Source organism: Melanerpes formicivorus, unplaced genomic scaffold, assembly GCF_026170545.1.
Source record: "Melanerpes formicivorus ecotype bairdi unplaced genomic scaffold, bMelFor1.0.p_v2 SCAF_21, whole genome shotgun sequence".
Taxonomy (NCBI): Eukaryota; Metazoa; Chordata; class Aves; order Piciformes; family Picidae; genus Melanerpes; species Melanerpes formicivorus.
In genome coordinates, this window is record NW_027142373.1 from 10,244,905 (window position 1) to 10,264,927 (window position 20,023).

Genomic DNA, 20,023 nt, shown 5'->3' on the forward strand with positions numbered 1-20,023 from the left:
ATCCAGCAGGTCTCTGTCTCTCTTGAACTGGTGCACAGGTGCTTGGCAGAAGGTCCTGCTTGGGTGCTTGCTGCTTCTGCTGCTGCAGATGGAGGGAGTTGAGGGGGGTTGATTTTTTTCCTTAATGAAAAGGGAAGAGGCAGGCTGTAGAGAACACATTTATTGAGTGCAAGAGAAGCCATCTGATCAAAGCTCTGCTGTCAGAGTGGGTTCCTGGATCCACCCTGGAAAGGCTGAACAGCCACCACCACCACCAGACCAGATGAAGACTGAAAAGTGACACTGTTGTGGTGCAATGCTGGGTTAGGTGCACAGATACCATGGAGTGAGGGTGGTGACACCATGGAGAGCAGCCACTGACCAGGATAGGCTTTGGTTAAAATGCTTGGCAGTGGGGCTCCATTCTTAGGCACTTGACAAGAGTTTTACCCTGGACTGCAAAGCACAGGGAGAGGGTCATGGAGTCCATCAACTGAAGAGGAATCCCCTACCACAAAGGTGAGTTGGGATCAGGGTTGCAGGCAGGGTACTGCCACTGGTACTTGCTCAGGAAAAAGCATTTGTTCTTGAAGGCACACTAAAACCAAAGGGCTGGTGAAGTATCTCTTGACCCAAGTTCAAAACTGACCTAGTTTCAGCTACTGTCCTGGAGGCTCCTGTGGACTTCACTCATCCACATGCATCTTGGGCTCAGAGATATGAGAGCCTTTCCACTCAAAACAGCCTGAAGTAGAGAGGGAGCTCTCAGTGGTGCCAGTGCTGGAAAGTCTTCTGCCTCCAAAAGGAAAATAAGAACAAAAGAACCAAAAAGCCAAGGTCCAGGTCTGATCAGATCAGGCACCAGGGAGACCAGGCAGCTGCTGGTTTGGTTGGGATGGGGGCAGGTGCTGCACTGGGCAGCATCCTCCCTTGTAGCCAGCTCATCCTGTGCTCCAATCCAGCTGGAGCATGCCAGGGAAACACTGTTCAGTGATACAGAGCCCAGTGAGACACCAGGCACTGCAGCTAGAGCCAGGAAAATGAGGCCCAGCAAAGTCTCAGCTCAGCCCTCCACCCAGCACCATGCGAGGACAGCTAAAGCTGAGGGCTGAAGGAGGCTCAGAGACTTGCTGAGGATGGTGAGAGCTGTTCCCAGTCTTGCTCTTCCCTTGTAGTTACTGGGGGATCACAGGTCCCTTTACTGACATTGCTGTTGGTCAAAAGGGCTTTTAAAAGCTACCCAACATCATCTGCCCAAAAATCCAGGCACCAATGGCAAGGCCATCCCCATCATCTAGTGTGGGGTGTCCCTGCCCATGGCAGGGGGGTTGGAACTAGATGATCCTTGTGGTCCCTTCCAACCCTGAATGATACTATGATACTATGATCCCATGCCTCCAGGCAGCTCCCAGCCCCTCTGTGCACATGGGCTACAGCTGGAGAGCTCTTGGCTTGTGGATGCTGTGCCGTGAGGAGGTCTGGGTGCTTGCAGCCTCCTGCTGGAGTCTCCAGTGCTGGAGGATGTAAGTCCCAAGGCAGAGCCTGCCACAGCTCATCAAGAAGCTTTCCACAGGGTTTAGTGGCCTTTGGATCAAGCTCTTCAGTAATTGCTTCCAGTGTTCCCTGTTTCTCAGCAGCCACAGTCCCGGTGTGGCCTCCACATTCAGCACAGATCTCTCCACCTCCATTTCTCTTCATAAAATAATAAAATACATTTACACATAATATTTTTTATATATAAACTATGAAAACTGTACAATACTGTATGCAAAAAAACCCCAACAACCCCCAAACCCACCAAAGCAGGAGAGGCCAGCAGGAGTGATGCTCTTGTACCAAGGGAAGGCTGCACTTTGCTGTCAGGGTACCAAACATTAGCAGCAAAGGACAAACCCACAGAGGTGCAGTGAGGAAGCTCAGGTTATCCCAAGCCCTACCCTGCAGCAGCTCTCAGAACAATAACCCCCAAAGAGAACAAAACAACCAGCTCCAGGGGCCAGGTGAGTTGGTGGAGAGCCTGGAGGTAAAGATGGAAATGCTGACATATAAATGAGGCTGTTTCCAGATGAGAACCACTCAAAACTGAGGATGTGAGCGTAAATCATTCTGCTCCACTGAGGCAGGGAGGCTGGGGCCATGGAGACAGCTGAATTTCAGCAGGTCTGTCTGGGTGGGTGAGACTGGTGTTGGAGTGAGCAGTGCTTGTTCACGGAAGACATCCTTCTGGACCCTGCAGGACAAGGTGAAGAAGCCCCAAAGCACACACCTGATGGCCTAACTGCAGCAGAGCTTGGAGTGCACCAAAGGAGAGGTCCAGACCTTCAAGTGCCACGGAGGGTCTCTGCCCACAGGAGGAGCTGTCCAGGCACCATGGCAGCAGCTGGGGGAAGCACCCTTGGATCACTCCACAAGGTCCTGCCATCTGAACACAAATGTCCCACTGATGGGCAGCCTGCCCTGGCTCAGGCCTCATAGAACTGCCTCTCCATCTGCTTGGTGAGGGTCCCACTGGACATCACGGTCCGGCTGACGAACTCTTTGGTGACCTGTTTGGTGAGGGTGCTGCTGGCGCTCTCCACTCGCTGGGTGGTCATCAGCATGCCATCTGCAACGAGAACCTCAGTGAGCAGGGCACTGTGCTAGAGTGAGGGGTCACAGGGAGTAGGATCTGCTCCACCTGATGATCCTGGCACAAGTTTCCCCTTAAATCCCACTTCTACTGATGGAAAAACCTCTCTCTACCACGATGGTGGTGGAACACTGGAACAGGTTGCCCAGGGAGGTGGTTGAGGCTTCATCCTTGGAGATATTCAAGGTGAGGCTCAGCAGGGCTCTGGGCAACCTGATCTAGTGGAGGATGTCCCTGTTCACTGCAGAGGGGTTGGACTGGATGACCTTTGGAGGTCCCTTCTGACCCTCTGTTTCTGTGAGGTGGTTCAGTGCTTTGCTATGCCAGACAGTAAGATGGATCTCCTTGCAGCTCCCCAGCTCTCCATGCTGCAGCGTGAGCCCATGAGCTCAAGTGGGACAACACTGGTCTGATTAACAATGGCCAACACACTTCTCTGGTTCTTCCTGCTCTGAAAAGACCTAACCTTGCAGGAAGGGCTGTGGTTGGTCCCTAGTGATAGTTTTGGGGGACTTTCAAAACTCACCATTCCCTCTGTGGCTGAGCAGCACATGAGGAAACAACTGCAACTACCTCTGGAGCAGGGACATAGTGTAGGAAAGGCCTGGGGTCTGGTCCTCTTCATCAGTTCTGCCTGATGGACCCTCCCCTCCCTGCCTTTGACACTTGAAGTGAAAGTATCTCCAGCCCCTTGGACAAGCAGAGTTATCCTTTGCTTTGTGAGGGCTTCAAAGCAGACAGCAAGCACCTACCTGTGAAGTGGGGCTCCAGGGAGGAGTGGCTGATGCTGGTTTTGGTGGTGTACTCGGTGGGGAAGCTGTACACTTCACTCATGTACTGCTGTCCTCCAAACTGGGAGAAAGTGCCTGGAGAGAAGGAAAAGGAATGAGTCAGACAAGAATCATAGAACCACCAAAGAGTCAGGGTTGGAAGGGACATCAAGGCTCAGCCAGTTCCAACCCCCCCTGCCATGGGCAGGGACACCTCACACCACAGCAGGTTGCTCACAGCCACATCCAGCCTGGCCTTACAAACCTCCAGGCATGAGGCTTCCACCACCTCCCTTGGCAATCTGTTCCAGTGTCTCACCACCCTCATGGGGAAGAGCTTCTTCCTAACATCCAATCTGAATCTACCCATTTCTAGTTTTGTTCCACTCCCCCAGTCCTATCACTTCCTGACACCCTAAAAAGTCCCTCCCCAGCTTTCTTGTAGCCCCCTTCAGATACTGGAAGGCCACAATAAGGTCTCCTCAGAGCCTTCTCTTCTCCAGACAGAACAGCCCCAACTCTCAGTCTGTCTTCATAGGAGAGAAATGACAAGCAGCTTCCAACCTCCTCAACCCTGCACAGTGAGCACCAACAGTCAGCTCAGGAGGTTTCTCTTGCTGATGTCTGACCCAGGTTTAGGAGGAGCTAGGAGGACAGGGGAGGTCTTACTCCTGTGCAGTGTAGGAAGCTGCCTCCAGGTATGTGTGCAAGCAGGTGCAAGACAGAAGTTTCACCAGAAATTACAAGCTGTCAGGTTCTCATGAGCCTCCCTCATCCAGTGCAGCAGGACTGGGAAAATGGAATCACCACCAGAGATGGAAGAGGGCTCCAGGAACTGTGTTGCCTGCTCTGAGAGCTCTCCTGTCTTTGTACCTCCACAAAGCCATGGTACTGTACCTCCATCCTGAGATTCAATAGTGATGATGCCTTCTCTCTCTGGCCCAAAGCCTTGGGTGGTCTTGGCTTGCACCTTGAACTTGTAAGGGATATTCTCACTCAGGTGGGGCACAGTCAGGGTAGTCTCTGGGTTGTCTCCTTCAACATAGATATTCCTGGGCTCCCCTAATCCACACAAATATAGCAGCAGTGAAGATAAACAAATGGTCCCTCCAAACACACACCTCCCCCCCAATTCTAGCTGCTGTCTTGGCTTTCTTCAAGCTTTATGCTACCACAGACTGTTCTACTAAGAGTTAGGTCAACCCTATTTTAGTGCAGTGGTCATCCTCAAAAAGCAACCCTCACTGGGTTTGGGCTGCAATAAGCTACAGGGGCTTCCTCTTCCCACCATGCTTATTACACCAGCCCATGCAATGACACAAAGCATTGGGGGTCCAGCAGCTCCCAGGCCTGGAAGAAGCCTCCACTAATGTAAGCAGACAACTTTGTTGCTGGTCCCAGCAAAAATACATCAAATCCCTGCTGTTTGCTGGAGGTACCTTCTGCCCTGCACAGGGAACTGGGCTTCTACAGCCTGAGAACCATACCTCCTCCATGCAGCATCTCACAGGAGATCATGTAGCCCAAGATGGAGCCATTGGGCTTGCGGGGTCTCTCCCAGCTGAGCTGCAGGGAGTCAGGGCTGAGGGCAGTGAAAACCAGCGGCCCAGGAGCACTGGGTGTGCTCAGCGTGAAGGGTGAACCTGCAGGAGCATGAGCAAGAGGTCAGTGTCACAGAAGGTGGTGAGGAGCAGCCTGGGAGGGACCTGCACACAGCAGTTCTGAAGCAAGCTGGAAGGTCTCAGCTGTCTAGACAGCTAGTGGCAGGTGAGTGCATGGAGAAGATGAAAAGGGGGGAAGGAGAGCTAAATGGAAAGAAGGGGATGAGAGCTCAGGATGTAGTAAGGGGAGAAAAAACAGCAAGGCCAGCACTGCAGACAGCAGCAGAGACCTCAGTACCACCCTTCCCCTGACCACCATCCAGCTCACCTGGCACAGGGCTGAGCGGGCTCTGTGGGTCCACCTGGGACTCTATGGTGATGACTCCTTCCCTCTCAGGGCCCCAGCCCTCCTCACTCTGTGCCTTCACCTTGAAGATGTAGGAGTGGTTGGGCAGCAAGTCTTCTACCACCACTGAGTTCTGGCTGGGGTTGGGGATGGTGAGTCGGTGCACCTCTCCTGGGACACAGGAAGGGAGACATCAGCATCATGTTGAAGGCACAAAGACAGAGCCATGGCTTTCACCTAAACTCTACTTCCAACAAACCACCTGCAAAAGCCATCCAGAGCCCCTCTCCAACCACACCCAGCACATCTTGCCACCAAAAAAAAGCCCCAAAAGTCTTGGGGCAAACAACAAGTTGAAAACTCAAGGATTTTCAGCCCACGAGAAGTAGTTTTTCACTAACTGCCTCAAGTTTCATGTAGGAGTAAGAGATTTTCATTCCAAGTCCAAGATCACAGAGTCATGAGCACCCAACTTTTTTTTGGAGGAGAAGAAAGCTGGGGAGGGACTTTTGAGGGTGTCAGGTAATGATAGGACTGGGGGAAATGGAGCAAAAAATAGAAATGGGCAGATTCAGATTGGATGTTAGGAAGAAGTTCTTCCCCATGGTGAGACACTGGAACAGGCTGCCCGGGGAGGTGGTGGAAGCCTCATCCCTGGAGGCTTGTAAGGCCAGGCTGGATGTGGCTGTGAGCAACCTGCTGTGGTGTGAGCTGTCCCTGCCCATGGCAGGGGGGTTGGAACTGCCTGATCCTTGAGGTCCCTTCCAACCCTGACTATTTGACGGTTCTGTGATTCTTGTCTCACTCATTCCTTTTCCTTCTTTCCCTTCCTACCCTAATAATTCTGAGTTTATGAGATGCAACTCCACAAGCAACCCCTGGAAATGTCCCCCCAGCAGAAATGGAGAATGAGAGCTGTGGAGTTGCTGAGACATTTCCTCAAGGCTACACAAAAAAAAGCAGGGCTGGGACCAGGCCCTGAAGCCCAAAACAGCTGAGGTTGGAAGGGATTTCTGTAGGTCATCTGCTCCAGCCCCACTTACGGTCATCTAGGCTCAGCTGCCTAGGAGAAGAACCAGATCAGGCCCTCCACCACTAAGTGCCTGGTGGGCACCAGGCAGCTGGTGACTGACCTCCGTTGAGGAGCTGGTACTGCATGCTGTAGCCCTGCACCTCCTTCTCGCAGTGTGGCTCCTGCCAGCTGACCTTCAGCGAGGTGGGTCCCAGGGCAGAGAACACCAGGCGTGTGGGGGTGTCAGGGATGCCCATTGGCAGCCTAGAGTCTGAGGCAAAAAGAGAACATCAGGGTGGAGATGTGGGGGCTAAGGAGGCTCGGGGGGAGGAGGGAGAGGCACGCCCAAGCGTGGGATGGTTCTGATGGTCTGGGAAGAACGTGGCAAGATGGCATCTCTGCAAGCTGGCCCATTGTGAGGTGGGACTGGCTGGCTCTGCACACCTACAGTGAGTTCCCATGCCCTTGGGGTGCCAACTTTGGATGGGACAAGTCAAAGTAAGCTTTGTGCCCCCGTATCAGAGAGATTAAAGCAGGGACCAAGGTGCTGTGTGTGATCCTTGCTGATGCACCCTGTCTGGTCTGCCAGGAGCTTCACCATCTTCAGGTGTAGCTAAGACTGGACCTAGTCTATAGCTAAAGCATCTCAGCACCTCCAGGGACTGTTCAAGGGTATGGGGGCAGCTGGGACTGGGTGCTCTGGCTCCCCCTCAGCTCAGCCTGCTGGGACACAAGGCTCATGGTGAGCACAGCAGCTTCCCAGGTGACTCTTTGGGACTGAAGCCTTTCACTTTGGCCAAGGAACTTGCAGAGGGACATCTCTCATGGAGCACACGTTCTCCCCAAGTGTCCTCCAAAGACCTGTGGGGTAAGACTGAGAACAAGCAGCATGTTAGGGATGAAGAGGATGAGGATGATACGCTGATCATCTCGTTAGAGCACGGTGTCAGTGGTGGTAGGTGTTAATCAGCCTAGGTGGGTTGAAACACAGCTGAAGTCACCTGCAAATGGAAAAGTGGTGTGATGGAGGCACAGGCTGGGTCAGGAGGAAGATCAGTGTGGCACACAGCAAGCCATGGAGAGGGCAAACAGTGGATGGCAGTGAGCAGTGGCTCATGGGCGGCTGGTGATGGGATGCATGGCTGGGAGGAGACACTGGGCAGAGCTGTACCTATGTACTTGCAAGTCCCTGCAGACCCATCAGTCATGATTATAGAGTCCCGACAGCCAGTGCTGGGGTAGTAACCCTTCACCTTTGCCCTGCTCCTGAAACCCACATCCCGAGGCCGTGGGATTGTCCTCCCAGCATCTTCATGGATGGGAGGGAGGAGTCTCCCCTGGTAATCTACAGAAGCAGTGCAAGAGAGAGAGAAAAACACCATTGGAGACTTCAGAGCAGGTTCAGCCCAGGTGCTGGCTCCTGCAGAGGTGACTTTCTAGGCTCAAATTTGAAGAGGCTCCTAATAACCTTCTGTCAGTGCCAGCTGATGGAGCTGAAAGTCAACCATGCTGCCAGGCAGAACAAGAAGAAGGGAGAAGTGCTCTTCCCAGAGTACTACCTGGTGAGAGGATAAGGATGTAGCCTATTGTGGTAGTTTCAGGTTTACTCAAGCACTCTGCACGTGTGGGATGAGAACCCTTTCCAAAATGATCTGGGAGCAGGGTGGCCTTAGCAAAGAACCTACATGTGAATGGTGAGGACATGACCTTCCACATCTACTTGAAAGGCCATTGTGAGAGGCTGGTGCTAATCTCTTCTTACAGGTAATTAGTGATAGAACAAGAGGGCATGGCCTCAAGCTATGACTGTGTAGGTTTCCCAGCAAGAGTGGTCAGGGATTGGAATGTGCTGGTTGGTGGAGGCACCAACCCTGGATGTATTTAAAGGTGGTTTGGATGTGATGCTTGGGGATATGGTTTAGGGGTGAACTCTCTAGGGTTCAGGGTTGCACTTGGTGATCCTGAGGGTCTCTTCCAACCTGAATGTTTCTGTGACTCTGTGATCCCCGGTTCATAGGCCACCTGAGCTGTGAACACAGCCCTCAGCCCAACAGCACTTGAAGGGTATGGGTCTGAAGACAGTCATGAGGGTGGAAGGGAAGGACAGGTCCCATTGCCACAGTACTCACCGTGCCCTGTCAGCACTGTGGAGTAATCCCTCGTCAGCGAGGAGCTCCCCATCACCCTCTGCTCCTGCTGCATGTGGTGGTAGCTGGTGTTGGCTGTCCTGGTCAGCGTGCTGCTGCCACTGCCAGGGAAGGAGAAGTCCACCCGGCCGTTCAGCAAGTGCTCTGTGAAAGAGAGCACACTGTGAGGAGTGTGGCTGTGGGCAGGGCTGCTGCTCCACTTTCCACGGGGAGGAAGCAGGAGGCATGGTGTTCCACTCTGCTTTGGCTGCTTCAGCCACTCTGGGAGGTTGCTCTGGAGGGCTACATCTAGAACAAGCCACAACTACCAAACATGACAATGGGGAAACAAACAACAAAACAGACACTTTGCCCTACACACGAGACCAGAGACACTCATAGTGCCCAAGGTAACTCCAGACTTCGGCCTCCCTGGGACACTGCACTGCGGTTCTCCTTCTTAGATGCAACATTAGAAAACAGAAGGTGGAAGAAGGAAAACAGCCCTTTATGGAGGTGGTTTCTCCAGATCTTACTCTGGATCCTGTCTCATCTGGATCTGAAAAGCAAACTGCTCTGTTGTTCTGGTCCTTGACAAACCCCCATCCCTCTTCCCAGAAGGCCAGGAGAGATCATCTGCCCACGAGAGAGTGATTTCTGTTTAACAGTCCAGCAGATCTGCCCCAGAAGCTCAGGGCACTTTAATTAAGGTGAGGAGCTGCCCTTGGAGGTGGCAGTTAGCAGGTATCAGCTGAGTTTGCTCCTGCTTGGAAGTTCCAGCCTTTTGCAGATGCAACTTGCTAGCAGGCTCCCAAGTCCGTGCCGAGATGGGGGTTACCTTGACACTCTTGTGAGCAGACACAGGAGGACAAGGTTTTGAAGCAGACCACAGCACACGCACAGGGCACGATGCCAACACAAGGATGGGCACACAAGGGGAGGAAGGGGACAGGTACTGGGGCAGACCCCAGCCGCTGCCGGCCCCTCGGCTCAGAGCAGGACGAGACAGGACACTCGGTGCCGTAACAAAGTTGTCCTTCACCTGCTTGAGGCCGGGGCGTCCTGCTCCTCCTCAGGCTACCAGTGGCCACGTCGCTGTCCTCCTCGTGGAGGAGGCCCTCGGTGTCCGAGGAGAAGCGGCTGCTGCCAGAGAGGCGAGGAATGGTTTCTGGGGGAAGCCTCCAGGTGATGCGACGAAGATCCAAATCTTCTCCCAGCAGCTGTACATATTTCCACCTGGAGCCTTTTGGGACAAGGCAAGCACTGGTGTTGGCATGATCTGCAGGGGATAGTGGGCTACCCACCACCTTCGTGTTGCTTGCTGGGGAGAGAAAGGGGCAGGCCCTGGTGGGAAGGACACCAGGTCACAGCCTGGCTCGCCAAGCCTCGGCTGATGAGTTCAGGCGGTGCGACCACTGTGTGGCTGGTAGATGGAGCATGGTGGGAATGTGACGTGCATGAGGCTTCCTCAACCCCAGGGCTCTTTCCCAGCCCTGTGTCCAGCAAGCATCAAAGTCCCACCACATGCCTGTTCCTGTCACGAAGAGTCTGACAATTGTCCTCTGCTCAGGACAGGTTTCTTCCTTGATGTACACTCAGATGGTCGGACTCTTGCTGTTCCCATTACTTTGCTCTCTGAAAGGACCGTGGACTGGGCCCTGGATCCCAGGCCCTGGAGAACCCATCCAGGGAAGACCCTCAAAATCCTTCTGACAAACTTCATTTCACTTATGGCCCATCTTCTCCTCGTTGTCCCAGTACAAGACAAAGGAGCCAACCTCATTCAGAGAGTGAAGTGATGGAGGAGGAGAGGCCAGTGCCTTCCCAGCCCTTGGAGAGTTCCTTCCTGTTGGCTTGGCGAAGAACCTGAAGGACTCAGAGTTCTGTGCCTTGCCAGCGCTTGTTTGATGACAATAACTCTTGTGGTCCAGCCAAACGGCAAGAGCAAGGGCAGAGGAGCAGGGAGGGCCATGAAAAGCTCCTCTCCCACCCCACGCTGGGATTTCCTTCTGCCTTATGGCCAGGACAAGGAGACACTGATCTTATGTACACTGCAACTAGCCAAGAGTTCGTATGGCTGCAGCTACTGTGCTTTGGACAGGCTGATCTCCACCATCTCCATGACTTGGATCTCCTCATCACCGTGAGGAGGTATGGAGCAGTGAAGCTCATGGCTGAAAGCTGTTGTTAAGGAGAACTGATGTTAAAGGTGACCCTTGTAAAACTCCAGGTAACGTACCTGAGTCGTCAGAGACGCTGGGACGCTTGCTGCCAGCCGGAGAGCGAAGCACATCTGCGCTGTACATCAGGTAGCTGTCATAGTCCTCACCTCCCTCTGCATCAATGATGGGGACATCAGGGATGATGGGGACTGGAGAAGAGGTGGAAAGTGCTGTTAGACAAGCAGCGCAAAACCACACAGGGGTCCCACGCTCAGGCTAGCCTTCAGCATTCACCAGGGCAGGTGGTGGAGCAGAGTGAACACGACACAGAGAAGCCGCTGGGGTGATGGGGAGGCCCTCCCAGCGCTGCTCCTGCACCCCCTGCTCCCCACCCAAGCTAGGCAGGAACTCACTGGACATGGGGCGCTTGGGCTGCGTAGCAAGGTTGATGGTGGCTTCTCTCTCAGGTCCCCAGCCAGCAGCATTTTTGGCCCTCACCATGTAGCGATAGGGCTGGGACTCCCGCAGGTTTTCGATCAGCACCATGCGCTTCTTGGGGTCTTCAACCAGCACCTTCTTCACCGGGCCAATGGGCACTGCAAACGCAGGCATGCTTATCTCCCACACAAGGTCTGGAGACACACAGGACCCCAACACACCCCATCCTTGGCCAACAGGTTTGCTGAGGTTTGGTGCCAGGACACAGGGTGGTTCTGGGACAAGGTGCAGGAGCTATTTGGGCTGCTCATGACAGGTGTGGCATTGTCTTGGGGAAATTCCCATACTCAAAGCTGAAGTCAGCCTACAGCAGAGGCCTCATTTTGCTTGTTTGCCACCAAATGGCACCTTCCTGCCACCCTAGCCCTAGATCTGGACATACAAATGAAGTATCTAAGATGAAAACCAGCACAACACACTATGGAAGTGAATGGGAACTGAGGGCACTCTGGGCTTTGCAGGATTAAACCCCCAGTGCTGATTCTTCTGTGCTCCTCCAGAACCCAGTTTTGGATACAAAATATCATTAGAGCTGTTCTGGCTCTGCTGCTGCTTTGGACTAGCCCAGCCTGTGAAAAACGTGCTGCAGCCCCTCAGGCTGGCTGGACTGCCCCAGTCAGAAAATGAGCCCTTACCATTGTCCTCGTTGACAAGTCCATAGCTGACTTCGTAAGCTGTGATCTCCCCGTTGGTTTCTGCAGGCTCAGCCCAGCTCAGCTGCGTCACGGTGGAAGACACAACGTTGAAAGCCAAGCGACCAGGCTCGCTGGGGACTGGGAAGGCAAGAGCAAAGGCTCCAGGTTACCATGAGCTGGGAGCCAGCACTCACAGATGCTCAGAGCAACCTGGATCACAGCTGAGTCACAGTGGGAGCTGCTCAGTGCTTGTCCTCAGAAGCTCAGTACTATATGCCTGGTGCACAGGCACCGAGGTGTTCCCCCAGGAAGAGAAGCAGAGTGCAGTGTCCCTCACCATCCTCCATGGTCTGGCAGTGGACAATGTCAGAGTAAGCTCCTTCACCCATGGCGTTGTAGGCACAGACTTGCATCTCATAGTCACAGAAGGGGTAAAGGTTACTCAGCTCTGCTGATGGGGATTTGACATCGATGAGATGGGCTTCTGACTCAGGGTCCCCTTGGATCCAGTATTTCACCTGCCAAAGCAAGAGCAAGTCATGATTCCTTCAGGTCTTCACCATATCAATCACCCCATCTCTTGTTAGATCTGCTCAGGGAAAGCCAGGGTGTTGGACCAACTCCCTGAAAGGGAGGCCAGGATAGTCCAGGCATTTCATGGTAAGTGATGGAAAGGGAGATGAACCCATCAGGAATCGTTCCTGCAAACCCCACACCTGCCCAGCAACGGCTGCTCAAGGCTGGAGGGTGCTAGAAGGGGTGAACTTGCTCCCTCCTTTGGGCATCTTCTCCTAATCCCTTTGGCACAACTGATTGTGTGAAACATCTGCAGATGGCACCTCCTGGGATCCACTCACCCCTTACCTTGTAGCCCAGAGGTTTGCCCGGAGGAGGAAACCAGCTGAAGCGGATTGCCCTGGAGCCAAGAGCGTGCGCATTGGGATTCAGTGGTGCACTCAGGCGGCCTTTGGGGGACTGGGAGACCTGACTCATCAAGGGGACACCATCCACCACCTCTGCAGACACAAGGAAGGAAGCTCACATCAGTGCTAGTGTCCCATGCAGAAGATGAAGAGGGAATTTTGCCCCTCGCCAACCCTGCCCTACCCACCCTGAGCGAGTCTCTCAAAGCACTTCTGAGGGGCAGATCCCCATCATAGGAAGGGAAACCGAGGCACTTGGTGATTACATCCCCCAAAGCCACACAGCAAGCTGCTATGAGAGTCCGGCTCAGACACCCCAAGTTCTGCACATCCATCTGCTTCTTACAGGCTGCCCAGGTGGGAGGAAGTGAAGAGACCACCTTGCTGCCACTGGAAATCTTTGGTTCTGTGAATGTATTTAATAACACTTTAGCAGCTTGGTCAGCTGCCCTGTGCAGCCATGAGAGATGAAGGACATGGGCAGAATCTCCTCAAGTTGCCCTGCTGTTCCTCCTTGGAACCCATGAAGTCCAGCTAAGAGCTCTCTGGAGCCTCTCCAGCCCCAGTGCTGGTCCCTGAAGCAGTTGTGGCTGGTCCTGTGACAAGGAACTTGCTTGTACCCCCAGCAGTCATGCCCAGTACTGTGGTAAATACCTTTATGTTACTGACCTAGTCGGTGGCCACCCTCACAGTTTTGCTTGCCCAGCCACAGGAACCACCAGGCACTGCTCATGGCAAGTCATAGATTCATAGAATGGTTTGGGTTGAAAGGGACCTTAAAGATCACTGCCATGGACAGGGACACCTTCCACTAGGTCAGGTTGCTCAAAGACCCATCCAACCCAACTGCAGACACTTCCAGGGAGGGGACATCCACAACGTCTCTGGGCAGTCCTGCCTGTCCCCTGTTTTTACAGCTTTTTATTCAAACCCCCAAGGAACGAGAGAGAAGAATTCCCTCTTCCTTCCTTTTGCGACGGACATCCAGCTCCTTCCCACCCACTGCCTATACTCAGCAACGCCTCTAGAGGGGAGCCCGAATCCACCAGTTGGAGATGGAAGAACCTCAGCGTCACTTCTTTTTTCTGGGCGAGGAGCCTGGCTTGAGCTCTGTACATCGCCTCGGGGCGTGCTGGTCGGGTGTGGAGGTCCCAGCCATTCCCCACTGCCTGGTTGCCAGCCCCTACCTGGGTCAGCGATGGTGACTGTGGTCTGGGGGTAACGGCCGATCTTGGCACCGTGCTTGGGATGGAGCAGGTCGACGGCGAACTGCTTGACCTGGTAGTTGTGCAGGAGGGTATCTATTTCAGTCAGCTCCAGCAAGGGGATCTGCACCTCCTTTCGGGTCTCCCCAGGCTGGAAGACCAGGTCACCCTCTGTGAAGATGTAGTCCTGGAGGAGAAGGATGAGGTGTGTGATTATAGCATCCAGGGGAAGGCTCCCAGAGAGCTTCTCACCACCTTCCAGGGAATCCCCACTCGCCTCCCAGTGCCCACAGCTCAGGAGGCAGCTGGTGCCCTCTGCCTCAGATACAGGCAGGATCTTGGGTCCCTGAGGCACAGGGAGTAAGGGACGGAAGGGAATGTCTGTGCTTGTGCTAACAACCTCAAGCCTTGGATCTCCCATCTCCTAGCCACAGAATCATTAAGGTTGGAAAAGACCTTCAAGATCATCAAGTCCAGCTGTGAACCCAAGCCACATCCCCTCTGATCCTGAACATCTGCTCTTCTGCAGCCCCAGGGTCGGTTCCCTGCCAGCCCCCTGTGGCCAGGGCCAGGAGCACCAGCCTTACCCTGCCATTCTTGGCGGTGAGATCGCGGGTGCGGTAGGTGACTTGAGACTTCCCATTGTCTATGATCTCCCGGAGCACTGGGATCTTGGCCACCTTATCAAAGCGGCTGTGGGAATAGGCTGGCTGCAAGAAGGTGATGAGGCTGCTGGCTGCAGGGGGCAGGAGAGAAGGAAGGTGTAGAGCAACATCACCAACACGCAGGTGTCCTCCCTGAAGAGAGTCCCTATCACCCACGGCTGTGAACCATGCATGCAGGAAATAGCAATGCCTGGGCTGGAGACTTCACCACGCTTGGCTCCTGCTCCCTGCTCAGAACAACCAGATGGGAAGCAGAAGCAAACTGGTGGGGACATTCACCTGCCCCAAGCACAGCGTAACAACAGAGAAGCTCTACTTTACTCCATCAATCTGTGAACTGCTGTAGCAGAAGCTCATGGTCAGCCCTGGATCTGCCATGGAATTGGTAGCATCTGAACTTGTAATGATCAAATGTTTGCCACCAGGGATAATGACCCTTCTCCACTGGATGCTTCAAAATTGATGCTCTAGTTTAGACCCAGGTGACTTAAGGTCAGAGTCACCAAGCAAGTCCCTGGTTTGTGGTCTGGGGGAGCTCAGATACGTTGGCTGCTCCTGCTGAGGAACCCCTTGAGTCCACCTGGACATGGGACACTCAAACACAACTGCCCTGCATCTCGTGCCACAGCTGCAGCCCTTCACCTTGTTCTTTGATGATGGTGATGTTGACAAGCCTACGTCCAATCTCTGCGACACCAGTGGGGACATCAATGGCCTCCACCTGCAGCTGCTTCTCATCATCATCATCCTCCCTGATGAAGAGTGGGACGCGGACGTCCACCAGCTCCACGGCCTCTTGGAACTCCACCATCCCATGAGCATCTGGTGTAAGCAAGGGGCAAGATTGAGAGGTGGGAACTGTGCTCCTGCCCAGGCAGGAGGGAGCCCTGGGCTCTGCTCCCTACCTTGGTCTGAGGTCACAGTGTAGTAACCCGGTGAGACCTTCAAGTCATGGAAAGCCTCGTGAGAAACGTGCTTCTCCACCACTTTGATGAGCTCTGGCTTGGCTGAGCGAGGGGCAGTGAGCACTGTGTCCACAATGGTGTGGTCCTGCCTGTGACCAGTGGGAAGAGAAAGCCAGTTGAGAACTGAAGCCCTCAGGATGCCTCATCTCACATCACTGCTGGTGGGGCTAGGGAGTGCATGAGGCATTCAGCCACCCCACACATGGCTCTGCAAAGAGGGAGAAGCAGCACGAGTTCCTCCTACCTTTTCCCAGAATTGGGCTGTAACCTGGGGGAATAAAGAAGTCAGAGTGAGTAACAGCTTTGGGGAGACAAAGCTCTGTGTGAATCACAGCCCTGCACAGGTCTGAGCCATGGCAGCTGCCCTGCAGGTGCCAACCCATTGCCTGGCACAGCCTATGGCCCCATCACATGTTCTCTCCTGCCTGGCTACTCCCTCCAGCCCTGGATTTCCCAATGCAATGAGGAACGTGCCCACAGGGGAGATCACATCTGGCCAGAGCCATGGGGAGGGCATAACACTCCCTGCTCAGCACCAGCACTCCCAGACTCCCTCATCCTGCACCAGGCTCTCATGACTTTGCTCAGGGTGGAGACTTTTGAGGTCAGTGGGAATTTTCCCATTGAGCATCGCGAGACCAGGAGTTGTGGCTGCCTGTAGGAGTCTCAGGTCCAAAGCTAGATGCAGCTAAGAGCACCTGTACAGCTGGATGGGCTCTGCTTTGCAGCCTGGGGGAATGAAGCACCTCACCAGGCTTGTGCTTGTGCCAAGGGTGGATCACAGATCACACTCCCTCCTGGCGTCCCAGATTTCACAGCCCAGCCTTCTGTTCCCTCATCAACAGAGCCCTGGGGGAACCCTGCCTTGCAGGAGGTCTCTCCTACAGTGACTCACCTAAACTTGGTCTGCTGGAGCTTGTGGCAGCCAGGGATGTGCTTGAAAACCTCATTCAGCTACAAGGAGCAAGAAAGGACTTTGACAACACATCCCTTGCCAAACAGGGGTGCGTTCAGGCAGCAGACACTGCTGCCAGCAAACACAAGAGCCCTCTACCCACCCCCAGGGCCTCTCACCTCACCCTGCCACACCAGGCAGGGACCAATGCCTGGTTTCTCCCTAGGACACGACAAGAGGCTGCGAACTGAAGCCAAATAGGAGCTTCAGACCACGTGCCCCGAAGCAAACCTCCAATCTCACCAGTGTGACCCTTGGATCATTCTCACAGCTGTGATCTTAACACTTCTGCTTGCATTCAGGAGGAAAAATTGCTCCTTCCTTCTGACAGCTGCCTATGCCCACAGGGAAGGGACTCTCCCCCCTCCCCAGCATTGCAGACCCCCCCACAGCGTGGCTGTCTCCCTGTCCCACCCCAAGACCCCCTCAGGCTCCTACGTTCTCCTCCACTTCCTTGCGGAGCTGCTCGCACTCGCGGGTGTCCGGTTTCATCAGGTTCTGCGTGAAGAGCCGAGTCAGCCTCAGGGACAGCCCGTAGGGAACTGCAAAGAGGAATCCCCGAGTCAAGCTCCTTCCTTCTTGGCCAGAGAAATAACCCAGCCAAAAGCAGGAAGCATGGGGGCACGTGTGTTGCTCGGTGTCCAGATCCTGTGTCCCTAGCACCTGAATCCCATAGCACCAGCAGAGAAAACCCTCTGAGAACTGGAAGGCTAACTGGGAAGCCCTCTACCAGATCCAGCAAAGGGAACAAGGTCCAGTGGTGCCTCTGGACTGATGAGACAATTAAATCCAGGCTGGCCCACTGAACTAAGGGCACATCCACCACACAGGTTGTTAGGAGGTCTGCAAGGCTGCCACCTGCCCTGCTACAGAGCAGGACTCAGGAATGTTCTGCTCAGCTTCCCCCAGGATGGAAGCAAAGGAAAAACCTCCATTGCACTTGAGCTTGGAAGTAACACCATGGCTGCTGGAACTGTGGCCACCACCAAGGGTTTGAGTCTTTTATAGCACCCACAGCATCTTGACTCAATGACCTTTGGAGGTCCCTTCCAACCCCTAACACCCTGAGATCCTCTATGCCCCACTCCTCAGATGTGGCACTCACTGAGGTCTTTGGGGCTGGTGGCAGCAAGGGAGCTGAGGCCCTGCTTGTGGACGTTGTTGTTTATCTTCCAGCGGACTGTGTCCCGACCCTTGAGGGACCCGCTGCGGACCATGGGGGTGTCCAGGTGGTCAGAGGACATGAGGCTGTGACGAAGCATGTAGTGGTCCTCCTTGAAACTAACAGTGCGACCTGCAGAGCCAAGAGCAGGGTCAGAGTCTGGGCAGATGAGGTTAATGCCAGCCAGCAGCTTCCCAATGCTTTGTTCTAGGGAATATTTAGGGCTTCCACCACACTAAAGGTATTGGGATGTCAGGAACACAGCGGAGAGAGCAAGGTTTGTCATGAGTGACAAAAGCACATGGCACCAGCTAGGCATTACAAAGAGACACTGGTCAGGGGAGAGCCAGCAGCAGGACAGAAGGACACAGCAGGATGTGGGGCAGGGAAGAGCAGTGGAGCAGCAGCTCAAGGGCTCCCTGACTCAGGTTCTCTGCTAGGAGCTTTTCTCCTGATACACCTCCCCAGCTCAGAGAGGAGGATGGAGATACTTATCCCAGCATGCTCCCCCCAACCCAGGAGGCAGTGAACCCCACAGATCCCTCTCCCTCCGGTCCAAGGGGCCAGTACCTCGTGCGCAGCAGGGGAGCAGGGCCAGGCAAGCCTAGAAAACAAACGGCCAAAGACACCATCATTTGGAAGCCAAGGGCAAAAACTCTTCACCTCTCCAGCTGGAAGGAATCACACCAGCAGGGATGGGTGGGCAGTGGATGGAAGGGGCTCTGGAAGCTGGTTCTAGTCTCACATCCCTTCAGTGGGGGCAAGCCTACAGTAGCTTATGTGGGCAACAGCAGAGGTGCTGGATACTGCTGAGAGCCAGCCCTTGCCAGTCTGACCATGCTGAAGGCTGTCTGGGTTCTGGAAATGTGTCATATTTTGGGTTTTTATCAGGTCCTCTCCCAGGACTGGGACAGCTGGCTGAGGCACTCACCTTGCAGCAGGCACAGAACTTCCAGCAGAGCAGCAGCAGTAGCCCCAGGAGTAGGATGAGGAAGATGAGCAGTGGGATGAGCCAGAGGAAGCTCCCCGGTGGACACTCTGCAAGTGACAACAGTGTCACTCCCGGGCATGGGGTGTGAAGGGAGGGAGTGGGGAGACAAGGACAGGGGGAAAGGCTGCATCACAGCTCTTTGAAGGATAAAGCAGTGCAGTTAGCCCTGAGAACTTTTCTCTCGGTTCTCACAATGAAAAGTGCTGTTCAGGGAGCACTGTCCCACCTCTCTGCTCCCATCCAGCATCCCAAGGCGCTATTCCACACCTCACATCAATCCCTGCCCATGGTGGCAGTGAGAAGCCATCAGTCCCTAAAGGTACTACCCTCCACTCCTTGCAGTTCATGTGACAGCCAACGTTGCCCACCCTGTCACACAGAAAAGTGGGCAAGGGAGGTACTGCCCACAGCTGACCTTGCCATGGGACAGAGCCAAGGGACAAAGTGGACATGAGAGGCACTGTGGAGCAGATCACTGCTCATGCAGACCCCAGGCTGGGCAGCCCCTCCTGACAGGACCCTGCTCACCCTTTTTCTTCTGCACACGGACAGTGGTGTTGGGCTGGACGCTGGGGTCTCCCTCCAGGGTGTAGTGGTAGGTGCAGTCATCATCCTCATCCTGGAAGGAGCAGTACTCACTGGCCTCCTCTGCAGAGGGAGGGGGCATGGTTGGAAAGTCATCAGGACCAGGAAAGCTTGAGGAGCAGCCTCACATGCGCACACAAGGGACAGGGCCCGCAGGAGCCACACTACACTTATCTGCACCCAGCTCTGCTTCTTCTGGTACCTTTCTTTAGCTCCTCCACCATCTGGATCTGGAGCTGGCAGGTGTCACAGTTCCCTTTTGCGCTGCCTGTTCCCCAGGCCTGGCAGCGAACACAGTCCCGGATGCTCTCGCACATGGCTTGGAAGCCCTGGGCACAGAGGCAAGGAAGGATGGTCAGGAGACAGCCCCCAGGGAGCGAGGAAGGGCATCACCTCCAAGAGGCACAGCTGGAGAGGCGATGATGTGTCCTCACCCTGGTGCCCCAGTGAGGTCAGAAAGAGGAAACACCAAGGACAGGCGTCCAAGGAAGGACTGACAAACACAAGAGCCCAGCCCAGCCAGCTGCAAAATCGTTTATACCCCCAGCCTGCAGCTGGGCAGTGAGTGGACCTCCTCCAAAGGTTTTAGGTGGCCTTTTCAAAATGGGACCAAGACAGCTTTCTCCATTCCCAGCGTGGGGTTATCCCATGTTTGTCAAGGGGAAACTGACCGTGAAATGTGTTTTTCCAGTCTAGAGGAGAATGAGAACAGGTCAGGAATGGAGCCTCAAAGCTCTGCACAGCAGTGTGCAGATAAACACAGATGGACATTCTGCTGGTGAAGCGGAGGGCAAGGAAAGCCCAGGGCTGCAGA

General features: G+C 54.4%; 1 protein-coding gene across 4 annotated transcripts in view; it reads right to left on the bottom strand.

The window, feature by feature from the left end:
• Positions 1-145: 145 nt before the first annotated feature.
• ITGB4 (integrin subunit beta 4) overlaps positions 146-20,023 on the bottom strand; it is a 31,909-nt gene continuing 12,031 nt past the window's right edge. For 2 of the 4 annotated variants that reach the window (XM_068151516.1, XM_068151515.1), the window contains 26 exons: positions 19,412-19,538; positions 19,153-19,272; positions 18,565-18,671; positions 18,204-18,237; positions 17,577-17,765; positions 16,910-17,013; positions 16,412-16,470; positions 15,761-15,784; positions 15,457-15,605; positions 15,194-15,373; positions 14,474-14,622; positions 13,869-14,073; positions 12,623-12,774; positions 12,096-12,276; positions 11,759-11,896; positions 11,039-11,221; positions 10,703-10,834; positions 9,506-9,706; positions 8,467-8,628; positions 7,509-7,682; positions 6,459-6,608; positions 5,308-5,496; positions 4,866-5,021; positions 4,276-4,440; positions 3,361-3,474; positions 146-2,584 (listed from right to left, as the gene is read on the bottom strand). In XM_068151516.1, the coding sequence (XP_068007617.1) occupies positions 2,442-2,584; positions 3,361-3,474; positions 4,276-4,440; positions 4,866-5,021; positions 5,308-5,496; positions 6,459-6,608; positions 7,509-7,682; positions 8,467-8,628; positions 9,506-9,706; positions 10,703-10,834; positions 11,039-11,221; positions 11,759-11,896; positions 12,096-12,276; positions 12,623-12,774; positions 13,869-14,073; positions 14,474-14,622; positions 15,194-15,373; positions 15,457-15,605; positions 15,761-15,784; positions 16,412-16,470; positions 16,910-17,013; positions 17,577-17,765; positions 18,204-18,237; positions 18,565-18,671; positions 19,153-19,272; positions 19,412-19,538 (3,687 nt within the window). In that variant the 3' untranslated portion in view covers positions 146-2,441. The remainder of the gene's footprint in view (positions 2,585-3,360; positions 3,475-4,275; positions 4,441-4,865; positions 5,022-5,307; positions 5,497-6,458; positions 6,609-7,508; positions 7,683-8,466; positions 8,629-9,505; positions 9,707-10,702; positions 10,835-11,038; positions 11,222-11,758; positions 11,897-12,095; positions 12,277-12,622; positions 12,775-13,868; positions 14,074-14,473; positions 14,623-15,193; positions 15,374-15,456; positions 15,606-15,760; positions 15,785-16,411; positions 16,471-16,909; positions 17,014-17,576; positions 17,766-18,203; positions 18,238-18,564; positions 18,672-19,152; positions 19,273-19,411; positions 19,539-20,023) is intronic. The other 2 variants (XM_068151518.1, XM_068151517.1) reach the window with 2 other exon arrangements.